The sequence below is a fragment of the Lonchura striata genome, chromosome 19 (assembly GCF_050655825.1).
Source record: "Lonchura striata isolate lonStrDom1 chromosome 19, ASM5065582v1, whole genome shotgun sequence".
In the NCBI taxonomy this organism is placed as follows: Eukaryota; Metazoa; Chordata; class Aves; order Passeriformes; family Estrildidae; genus Lonchura; species Lonchura striata.
This window is the reverse complement of record NC_140721.1, coordinates 1,496,842-1,507,904: the sequence shown is the minus strand read 5'-3', so window position 1 is coordinate 1,507,904 and position 11,063 is coordinate 1,496,842. Positions and strand designations below refer to the sequence as shown.

Genomic DNA, 11,063 nt, shown 5'->3' with positions numbered 1-11,063 from the left:
AGAGAGAAGAATGTGCCTGTAACACTGCCCTTCCACTTCGGGGGACAGAGCTGGGCACAGAACCGGGCACGGCGGGAACAGAAGTGGGGACAGAGCCGGGCACACAGGCGGGCACAGCACAGAGCAGAGCCGGGCTCGCAGCCGGGCACAGGGCAGAGGCAGAGCCGGGCTCGCAGCCGCGGCCATGAGGGCAGAGCGGGCCCCGCCGCGCCGCGGTGCATTGTGGGCCGCGCCCGCTCTTGGCGCCAAGCGCGCCCGCCGTCCCGCGCGGTGCATTCTGGGCCGCGCCCTCCCCGGCCGGGCCTAAAGGCGCGGGGAGCCGCACCGGACGTGACGCCAGCGGCCTCCGCCGTTTGAGCCGCTACCGGGAGGAGCGTCTTTTATATGCCGCGGGGACCGCAGTCTCCGCACGGTATAACGGAACTCCCGCAGCCTCGAGACCCCCGTACGGACTCGGCTTCTCCGCGGCGGCAAGAACCGAGGGACTACTTTGTGGCGGAACCGCGCATGCGCGCGGCGGGAGGCTGAGGGCGCGGCGGAAGACGCGCGCGCGCTCCGCTGAGCCGCCGTTGCTGCGGGCGGTGCTGCGGCCGGTGGTGCGGCCCGCGGTGGGATCGGTGCGCGCAGAGGCCGCGCGAGCGGAGGCGCGGGCGCCATTTTGGAGCGGCGCTCGGCGGTGAGGTGAGGCGGAGCGCCCCGAGAGCCCGGCCCGGCCCCGCACCGCCGCCAACATTGCCGACCTCGCCATGTCCGGCGGCGGCGTCATCCGCGGCCCGGCCGGCAACAACGACTGCCGCATCTACGTGGGGAACCTGCCCCCCGACATCCGCACCAAGGACATCGAGGACGTGTTTTACAAGTACGGCGCCATCCGCGACATCGACTTGAAGAACCGCCGCGGGGGCCCGCCCTTCGCTTTCGTCGAGTTCGAGGACCCCAGGTGAGCCCCCTCCGGCGCTGCGCTGGCCCCCCGGGCTGCCCGGAGCCCCCCGGGAGCAGCGGGCCGCGGTGGCGGGGCCCGGCGGGGCCCGGCGGGGAGCGGCGCGAACAAAGGCGGGCGGGGGTGCGGCGGCCGCGCTCACCGCCCGCCCCGTGCCGCCCGCAGGGACGCGGAGGACGCCGTCTACGGGCGGGACGGCTACGACTACGATGGGTATCGCCTCCGCGTGGAGTTCCCTCGGAGCGGCCGCGGCACCGGCAGAGGCGGCGGGGGCGGCGGGGGCGGAGGAGCCCCCCGGGGCAGGTACGGCCCGCCGTCCCGGCGCTCGGAGTACAGAGTGATCGTCTCGGGTGAGTCATTGCTCTCTCTTTCTCTCTTAGCGTAAGCGCTCCCCCGGGGTCCTGCAGGCGCGGTGCTGCTGCCAGCTTCTCCTTAAAAAGCATGGCCCCGTGTGCTTTGGTGTCCCCGCGATGCTGAGCGCTCCTCTGCTCTGCTGCTGCAGTACAGGAGGTGAGGCTCTAATCCGGTTTTAAAGTCACGTTTTGGTTTTTCCCTAGGGCTGCCTCCAAGTGGAAGTTGGCAGGATTTAAAGGATCACATGCGTGAAGCAGGTGATGTATGTTATGCTGATGTTTTCCGAGATGGCACTGGTGTCGTGGAGTTTGTGCGGAAGGAAGACATGACCTACGCTGTGCGAAAGCTGGATAACACTAAATTTAGATCTCACGAGGTAGGTATCACACTTATTCTCTTTGGCCAGAATTGGATACAAGGGGCTTAACAGTAGGATTTGAAGGTAAGGAACGCGTGGTGGTCGCTGTTTGGTTAGGAGGCAGCTAAGTGAGTGTGTGGTCAGGCCGGACATAGACGTGTAAGCTCTGCTGTGTGTCCCGGCCATAGTAGCACTGTCTGCAGTCTGTCAGCATGCCTGAAACATGGCCCTGAAGCCTCGACGTGTCAATCGAAAGTTCTGTCTATCCAATAGGGAGAAACTGCCTACATCCGTGTTAAAGTTGATGGCCCAAGAAGCCCAAGCTATGGAAGATCTCGGTCCCGCAGCCGTAGTCGTAGCAGGAGCCGTAGTCGCAGCAACAGCAGAAGCCGCAGTTATTCCCCAAGAAGAAGCAGAGGATCTCCACGCTACTCTCCCCGCCACAGCAGATCCCGATCTCGTACATAAACATCACTCTAGCTCTGATCTTTTTGTAGAACCCCATGTTGTACACAGTTTTCCTTTACTTAGTACAGTCTTTCATTTTTTTTTTCAAATTCCAACTGTTTTACTCGAATTGGCTGAAGTGTTGAATTGCATTCTTGTGTAAAATCCCTAGTGAGTATTTGCTCCTGGACACCGACATTCCCCTCCTGTCTTTGGTAAATTGTATTTTAATTGCTGTCAGTCAGGATTGTTCTGGTTTAGTTCTAGTTCGATACCAACATTCTTGGAGCCGTGGTATTGCTGTGTAAATGTCTCAGTGTTCCGCTGTGGTCGAGACGAGCTGGGGATGTTGGGATGTTTGTGGCTAACTTGTCTCTTCTGGGGGATCTTACATTTTATCTTGCCTTTTCGTGTGTCTTTCTGTAGACATATCTGAAGAGATGGATTAAGAATGCTTTGGATTAAAGGATTGTGGAGCACATGTCAATCATTTTAGGATTGTCAAAAGGAGGATTGAGGAGGATCAGATCAATAATGGAGGCAATGGTATGACTCCAAGTGCTATTGTCACAGATGAACTTGGCAGTATTGACCTTATACTGAGAGACAGGGGAATTGAGGCCGAGCACCTACGTGTCCCCACGTGTCGCTTCAGGCATGTCCTCGTGACCGCAGGCTGCGATTGCTCTTCTCTTTTAAAACTTCTTTACTGGGGGGGCAATTGTGGCCAGATCCCTGCTTTTGTAATTCTCTATTCCATTCTCGTTCTCTAAAGCAGTAAGCGGGGCCGGGGGGGAAGTATTGGTTTGTTTGTCCCGCAGCGTTTGGTTACAAGTGTCCATGTCCGTAGTAGCCGTACACTTGTAGTAGAACTTGCAATCAGAGTATAATATCAATACTGCTAAAATCTGCATGTCCTCTGTGTGACTGATACAGCGTGGCTGTTGCATTTTTATAAGTACCAGAATGAAAGCAAAATAAAAATAGCAAACCTAGTGGGGAATAATTTAAGTCTCAGCCCTGCCCCCTCAGACTAATTCACGATTGACTCACGATCCGTGTGAAAACACCGATTGTAAACGTTCCCTCCAGCTGGGAGTGCAGCTGTAGTCCAGCCATTCCATAGTAGGTGGATAGACCGAGCAGTTAAAGCTTTTCCAGTTTAGTAAAACCATTTTTTACAACCACAAAACCTCGTACCCACCAATGCGCTGAGTATGTTGGCATTTTCAGTTGACATATTGTAAATATTTACAATGTTTCCTCCGAATAGTAGTTAACGTTTCTAAAGAAATTATCTGAGCATCACCATTGGAAAGTTTGTCTTGGGGAATTGATAGTTATTACTGTACATCTGAATTAATTGATGGCAAACATAACTGATCATTCCCCAGAATCCTATTTTTTCATTACAGTATCTAACTTTTTGCCTCCTCTTTTTTGGTTTTGCTGGTTATAAAGGTTTGGATTGGAGAGGGCTCACTGGATCCCAATCCTTGGAGCTGGATCATTGGATTCAAATCATAATGTGGATAGGATAGGGAGGCTGAATTACAAGGATTCATGGAGCGGGATCAAATTACCAGGAACATAGGAGTGGATTCCTGCCCCAACCAAACCGCATTCGTGTGGATTTTTTTATTCAACTCAATTGGCTATTCCAAAGATACCTTTTTCCTATTTTTGACGATTGGAGCCCTTAAGATGCACGATGGAGTTTTGCATTTTTTTGGTAAAAGGAGCAAAGCGAGGACCTGGAGAGGTACGCTGGAGCAATCTCCTTGGAAGGATTCAGCACGAGTAGATGGTAAACCTTAAAGGGGAAAAAGGGGGGTTTGTTTTAAAAAAATTTAAAAAGTAAATAAGTCATTTCTCTAAATTTAAAGACCAAAATTGGAGTTAAAAGATGATGTAGGTTTCAATTGGCCATTGCTTTTTTTCTTTGACAAATAAAATTTTTACAAAAACACGGCCCGTGTCATCGTTGGTCGCAGAGGCTCGTCCTGGCGTTGGGATGGGACAAAAGCCTTTTGTGTGGAACAGAGCCGGAGTGTTCCCCAGGAAGCGCCCGTGGTTGAGCTTCTCCTCAATAAAGGATCAGTTCCCTGGGAAAGGGGTGGAATCCAGTAGATGGGGAGGGGAAGAGGAGGAATTCTCCATGCTTCAAGGAGGGAGCGTTAGGATGAGTGTCGATAGGAGATCACATAGGGAAAATGGAGATTTCTGGGCTTGTCCTGGGGATAAAGGTGGGCAGAACTGGTCTGTGGGTGGGTGGAGCAGGAGTGGGGATCTTGTGTAATCCTTGGGCTGGGGCAAGCCTGTGGCCAGGCTGGACAGCACCTTCCCCTGGATGGCTGGATGCCCAGAGGAGGTGTGACTGGCGTGGCTGTTGCCAGAGCAGTTTGGTGGGATGTGGGAAGCCGGGGCAGTGGGGGCTGCACGGCACACGGGTGTGAGCTGGGGCAGCAAAGGTGAAGTTCAGCCCAGAACCACCAGACTCGACTGGGAATTGATCTGTTCCATCGCTGGTGGTGAAGGAAAGGGATTTAAAAGGGTATGGGCGTGCTCAGGGTGCTTCACAAAGCAAAACCTGAAGAGTTGGGTGTGCCAGGACTGGAGGTGGGAGAAGATCCCTCTCCAAAGGACCCACGGGGAGTGAGGATCCCTCAGCACTCCTCAGGGATCGCAGTGTCCACTTTGAAATCCAGCCCTTAGTTCTGAGCCAGGGAGTCCAGGCAGAACTGGTGGCTCTAAGCGGGTTCTCCAGGAGCTCCTTGACGTGTGGAGCACCAATTTCAGGGACTATTCAGCCAACTCGGACGTGGAATTCCTGTGCTGGAGGTGCAGGGAGGCAGGAACTCAGGATTCAATTCCCTGGACAAGGTGTTTGCTGGAGGTGCAGGAAGGCTGGAACTCAGAATTCCCTGTGCAGGGTGTTTGCTGGAGGTGCAGGAAGGCTGGAACTCAGAATTCCCTGTGCAGGGTGTTTGCTGGAGGTGCAGGAAGGCTGGAACTCAGAATTCCCTGTGCAGGGTGTTTGCTGGAGGAGCAGGAAGGCTGGAATTTGTCAGTCCTGCTTCTGGCACCAGGGAGCTGGTGGGTGCAGGATGTGCTCCAAGTGTGGATCGACTGCTGGAGCAGGAGCTACGTGAGGAATGTTTGCACCTGAGATGATCTCAGTGGTTTGGATCACCCTGTGGATGCTCCAGGAGGGCACTGAAGAGGAAGTGGAGCACAGAGTTCTCTACTTTGGGATTTGTGGAGTGTCACCTTCCTGGAAAGCTGACTGGAGTCTCGGAGGCGGTGGGGACCACACCTCTGCCAGAAGGCTGCAATCCTCCGGTGGCGTGGAGAGGATGCTTTCCTTTCACCTGGAGAATGGGAGGGAACAGAGCCTCTCCCTCGTTTTGGCTTTCCCCCTCCCAGAGGAGAGCTCGGGTCACTCCAGGAGGAGGTGCTGGTCTGTTCCTGCTCCAGCATCACCCGCTCACTTTGTGCTCCATGTCCCAGCTGTGGTGTCTGTGAAGCACTGAGAGATCCTGTAATAACCCTGTTCCCACTGTGGAGCTTTTTCCCATAAAATTGTTTCCGTCACCGTGCTGCAGGCACTGCTGGAGCAGGGAAACCGCAGGGTGAAGCAAGGCTTTCCCCAAGTGCCCTGTGTTTTAATTTCAGATTCTGATCCAGCGTGTTCCACCGTCCTCAAGGGGAGCATCATCTTCTCTGATTGACATAAAATAGAGGAATTAAATTAATATCTCAGAAATGTGCTATGAACCAGGTTTGACAGCATTAGGAGAAGTTAACTGAGGAGGCTGTGCCTCCTGACACACTCTCAGTTTTTAATTATACCACGTTATGAGTTCATTAACATTGTGACAGAGATGATGAGGAGTTGGTGAGTTTTGGGAACAACACTCGTGCCTGGCACAACCCGGGGAGCCCGGTGCCCTCTCTTTTGCCCTTCAGCTTCTGCAAGGGTGCAAGGGAATGAGGAAGAGCCTGTTTGACTTCCCCCGTGGGGAATCTGCTGCCTGGGGGCCATCCACGGGCCCGGCTGGTGGGCAAAGCTGGCATTGCCTTTGACATCATCCTCGTGTGGTGCTGGGAACAGGCTGTTCCAGCAGCACCTCTTCCCGGAAGGTATTTGCTAGGATTTCAGCAGATGCCAACCAAGGCAAGGCGTCCTCTTTCACGAACGTGTTCTTCCTGAAACGAAACCTTTTGAGAGGCCATTCTCTCTGAAGGTGGAAAGAGGTAGGGAAATGGAATTGCCTTTGTTAAAGCAGAAGGGACATCTAAAGGTGGCCCCCTCTCCTACATCATTTTTCCATCCCGAAGCAGGTGAGTTTCTGAGGGAGCGTTCCCTGCCCGGTTCTCCTGCCCGGCAGCGCTGGGCGAGCCGCGCCGTTCCCGCAGGGAATGCGTTCCGATGCTCCTGCTCTTCCCATAGTGCCGCTTTGTTGGAACAACTGAGGGCGATTGTGCGGCCCGGGGCTGGGCGGCCCCTCCGTGCCGCCCCGGGCCGCAGCTGCCCGGCAGCCGGCCGATAGTGGCTCCTTTGTGCGAGCGCTGCGCTCCGGGAGCGCCCTGCAGAGGGAGGGAACCTCCGCTCCTCGCTGCGCCTCGTCCCATAGCCCCGTCTTAATAAACCCAAGGCTAGCTCCGAAATAGAAATGGTTAGAAAACTTGTGGTTTCTCCCAGAAACCGCAGTTTGGGGTTTCTTTCTGTTGTTTGGTTTTTTGCTGCTTTTTTTTTTTTTTTTCTAACAGAAACTTCTGCTTTAGAACAGGGGATTCTTTCATTGATCTCTCTGCGTTGGTTGTGCCGTGAGGTTTCTTGCTCCTGATAATAGCAAAGTTTTTAGCTGTGCAGCAAAATCAGAGTAATTTCTAGATTGGCTTAGAACAGCCCCAGCTTTGGTGAGAGTCCCCCATGCCGAGTGCAGAATGATCCTCGCTGCACCTGCACGGGAAGAGACGTTTATCTGGAATGGCAGTTGGAGCACTTTCAAAGAGAAAGCTGAATTTTAGGAGAAATGAAGATTCCAGGCAGTTCCCTGTGTAATAAGCATCCCCTAAAATCCCTCTCCCGCACACCTGAAGGTGAGCCAGTGATGTGCCCACCCGCACTGCGTGGTCCTTGCCATGCTTTGTCCTTCCCCGGCAGAGCTGCGGGATGGGATGGGCACAGAGTTGGGCAGATCTGTGGGATGGGATGGGCACAGAGCTGGCAGAGTCACAGGACAGAACGGGCACGGAGCCCGGCAGAGCTGTGGGATGGTCCTGGAGCCAGGCAGAGCTGCGGGATGGGATGGTCCTGGAGCCTGGCAGAGCTGTGGGATGGGCACAGAGCCAGGCAGAGCTGCGGGATGGAATGGGCACAGAGCTGGCAGAGTCACAGGACAGAACAGGCACGGAGCTTGGCAGAGCTGCAGGACAGGACAGGCATGGAGCAGGGCAGAGCTGCAGGATGGTCCTGGGCACGGAGCCCGGCAGAGCTGCAGGAGCTGTGGGATGGTCCTGGCAGAGCCTGGCAGAGCCGCAGGATTGTCCTGGAGCCAGGCAGAGCTGCGGGATGGGATGGGCACAGAGCCTGGCACAGCCGCAGATTGTCCTGGAGCCGGGCAGAGCCGCAGGGCAGGCACAGAGCCCAGCAGTGCCGTGGGATGGACACAGACCCTGGCAGAGCCGTGGACGGGCACGGAGCCTGGCAGAGCTGCGGGTCAGGACGGGCACGGAGCCCGCAGAGCCGCGGGATGGCCGCAGCCTCTCCCGGCTCCCTCGCTTCGCTCCCGGGCGCTGAGGGGGACCCCGCTCACCTCTGCGTCCCCTCCCGCCGGGCGCTGGGCGGATGTGCCGCTTGCAGAGCCATTAACATAATTTTATGCACTAATTTGTGTCATCATTAAAGAATCGAGCCGGGCATTGTTCACACGAATAATTACCTCTATATTCTAATAGCTCTAATTCATCCCTTTAGTGAGTGTCGTGTTTCAGTGACTCAGCCGCGATTCACGCTCCGGGACCGGTATTTTCTGAAGAAACGCCGGTTTCTCGCATGACTTGGTTGCCCTCTGCGCAGCTGCTGACGTGACAGATCCTGACGAGCTCGGAGCACGCGGATGCCGAGCGGGGAAGATTTGCCAGCGTGGATCCGGGGCTCTGGGGCTGGCTGCATCCCACGGGGCGTTTGACTGGCTGGGATGCTGCGGAGAGCAGCTGCCAGCGGAAATTTGAACATGGAAAACTTGGCAGTTTGCTGAACTCTGCGTGTTTTCCTTCTGACAAAGGGCAGGGCTGTATTTTCGTCGTGATTTTTGATACAAGATGAAACACGGGGGGAAATTTCCGCTGCGCAGGCTCTGGATCCATTGATTCTCCATCCTCACACGTGCGTGTCTTTACAGTAGGCAGGGTGCAGGCAGGAGGGAAGGCGTGGGGAGCGTCATTTTCTGCCTGATTTGCAGGATGACACAGGATATTTTCCCGACGGCACCGAAATTAATTTGAGGCAGAGCTGCCTGCTACCACCAAAGGTTTTGTTTCCTCCTTGGAAACACGGAGCAAAGTTGGTTCCTTGGCCAGTGAGAGCAGGGATGTTCTGCCCCAGGCTCCCGCCAGCGCTGGATGCTCATCCCTGTGGGATCAGCTGAGCGATGCAGATGAATGCACAAACATTGATTATTTTGGAGACAATCCATAACTGCCAAATGAGATTAAACACCACCCAGGTCCCAGAAAAAAATAAAAGTAAATAGCAAAGAATAAAGAAAATGGGGCACTGCATTGGCAAATGGTCCTGGGGGACCATCTAGCCGAGTATTAATCCCTGCCATCCCCATCCCTGGAGGATTTCGGAGCTCTCTGCCGCTATTAATCGCAGCAGCCCTGCAGGGAAGGTAATGCAGCATTATCCGTGTTTTCCAGCTGTGGCCGGGGAGGAGGGAAGCAGCCGGCTTGGCCGAGCTTTGCCGCGTGTCAGTGAAAGATCAGGGATTAGCGTTAGGATTTCCTCGCTGGCTCGGCTGCTCTAATTCAGCGGCCGTGTTTTTCCCTAAATGCACTGACCTGATGTGCCTGCTGCTGTACATCCCGTGCCCGGGAGAAGCCGGGGCAGATGGTGGGAAGGGGAGCGAGGCGGGAGCGGATGTTTCCCTGCAGCCCTTGGCCCCGCAGGAATTATTACTAAAAATGGTCACTGGTGATTAACCGCAGCAGCGCGCTGCTAAGTAATTGGTACGGGCCCTGGCTCGGGAAGTTTGCAAATCAAACTGGGAACCAGTTTTCCTGGAGAGCAGCAGAGTTCAGCAGGTTCAAAGGCAGAGTGCTGAGGGCAGCCCGGGGCAGGGGGTGAGCAGGGGTCGGTAGCACCTGCCAGGAGGGCTCTGATATGTCCCATGGGAGACAGAAAAAGCTGTGATCCCTGTAAATCACAAGGCCACACAGGAGCTGTGGCTGCCCCATCCGCCCCTGGAAGTGTTCAGGGATGAGGCTTGGAGCAGTTGGGTCTAGTGGAAGGTGTCCCTGACCATGGCAGGGGGATGCAAGTGGATGATCTTCAATATCCCTTCCAGCCCAAGCCATTCCACGATTCTGGAGTTTGATATTAAGTGTGGGCAATCCCCACCATGTGACACCAGTGCCCAGCCCCGTGTGCGGCTGTCCCGGCGTGTCCCCAGGGATGGGCACGGGCAGTGACCCTGCAGGCCACACCGGCAGCATCCCCGGGGCCGGGGTGACAACCGCGGGGCGGCTCTTCCCTCCGTGGGGAGCAGATGACAGCGGCCGTTCTATGGCAGAAAAAAAAGAGAAAAAGTTGTGACGGAGATTACCAAAATAACAACAAAAAGCCTCTGGTGCCGGCGGCGCGGGGCACTGCGGCGCTCAAGGTGCCAAGCGGAGATTAGCCCAGGCACGGCTGGGGACAAGGAGGTGGGAAGAGATAAGGGCACTCAGGGCTAAACATAGCCCGGGGCTCGCTGTCCCTCGCCCGCCGGAAGCCCCGGGCAGCTCCCGCTCGGTCACGGCGTGTGCTGGCCCGGGAGAGCCCCGAGCCCGGACCGGGCAGCCAGCCCCAGCGAGCCCCGAGCCCCGGACCGGGCAGCCAGCCCGGGAGAGCCCCGAGCCCCGGACCGGGCAGCCAGCCCGGGAGAGCCCCGAGCCCGGACCGGGCAGCCAGCCCGGGAGAGCCCCGAGCCCCGGACCGGGCAGCCAGCCCGGGAGAGCCCCGAGCCCCGGACCGGGCAGCCAGCCCCGGCGAGCCCCGAGCCCCGGACCGGGCAGCCAGCCCCGGCGAGCCCCGAGCCCCGGACCGGGCAGCCAGCCCGGGAGAGCCGCGCTCGGGCTGCGGCAGAGAGCGATGCTGGGGCGCTGCCGTGTCCCCGGACAGCGCTGGAGCCACAGGGGTGGCAGAGCTTAGGGAGGATGAGGAGATCCCAGGAGGCACGAAGGGCTCCCACGGCAGCTGCGGCAGCCTGGCAGAGCGGGCACAGGGGGCAGGAGGGGCAGGGTGCAGGAGAAGAAAGAGTTCGGGAGCGCCGCAGGGAAGGGAGGGACCGTGGCAGGGCAGTTTGCCATGGGAATGCTTTCACCAGGGAATGCTTAAAGCATGGAGTAACCGCGAGGCTTTTCCTGCCTGGGGGAGCATCGCCCGGCCCTGGGGCAGCCCTGAGGCGGTGAGAGCGCTGGGAGCTGGCCCCCAGCTCCCTGCGGACCCGGCGGTGTCCCTGCTGCCACCCGGCACCGCAACCCCTCTGCCCTGGGCATCCCCGGGCTCCCCCGGCTTCCCTCCGTCCATCCTCCTTGCACATCCGCAGCACCGCGCCTCGGAGCTCGGGGCTGAACCCGGGGCAGCCGCGCGGGGAGCAGCGCCCGGCCATCCCTGCTGAGTCCCAGGGACAGCCTCCTTCCCCTGGAGCAGCTCCTCGTCCTGCCTCTCCGTGCTTCAGCCGAGCTGGCTGC

General features: G+C 57.2%; 1 protein-coding gene and 1 long non-coding RNA gene across 3 annotated transcripts; one reads left to right on the top strand and one right to left on the bottom strand.

Moving 5' to 3' along the window:
• The first annotated feature begins 640 nt into the window (after positions 1-640).
• SRSF1 (serine and arginine rich splicing factor 1) lies at positions 641-4,068 on the top strand. Of its 2 annotated transcripts, XR_014949528.1 has the most exons (5): positions 641-940; positions 1,106-1,290; positions 1,498-1,670; positions 1,926-2,645; positions 3,561-4,068. XR_014949528.1 is itself a non-coding variant. In XM_021533008.3 (4 exons), exons 1-4 carry the CDS (start codon positions 747-749, stop codon positions 2,118-2,120), a joined length of 747 nt encoding a protein of 248 aa, XP_021388683.1. In that variant the 5' UTR covers positions 641-746; the 3' UTR covers positions 2,121-4,068. The 2 variants fall into 2 exon arrangements, 1 of the variants encoding a protein (XP_021388683.1); XM_021533008.3 differs by having other exon boundaries at positions 1,926-4,068.
• LOC146765759 (uncharacterized) lies at positions 3,932-10,133 on the bottom strand. Its single transcript, XR_014949529.1, has 2 exons — positions 8,048-10,133; positions 3,932-7,065 (listed from the first exon to the last, which is right to left on the bottom strand). It is a non-coding gene; the product is annotated as an uncharacterized LOC146765759 (long non-coding RNA).
• Between the last annotated feature and the right edge of the window lie 930 nt (positions 10,134-11,063).

Excerpts from the sequence above, each read along its gene's own strand:
- SRSF1 (XM_021533008.3), top strand. The coding sequence starts at position 747 with ATGTCCGGCGGCGGCGTCATCCGCGGCCCGGCCGGCAACAACGACTGC. Across the intron at positions 1,291-1,497 it reads GTACAGAGTGATCGTCTCGG|GGCTGCCTCCAAGTGGAAGT; the intron begins GTGAGTCATTGC and ends GTTTTTCCCTAG. Across the intron at positions 1,671-1,925 it reads CTAAATTTAGATCTCACGAG|GGAGAAACTGCCTACATCCG; the intron begins GTAGGTATCACA and ends TCTATCCAATAG.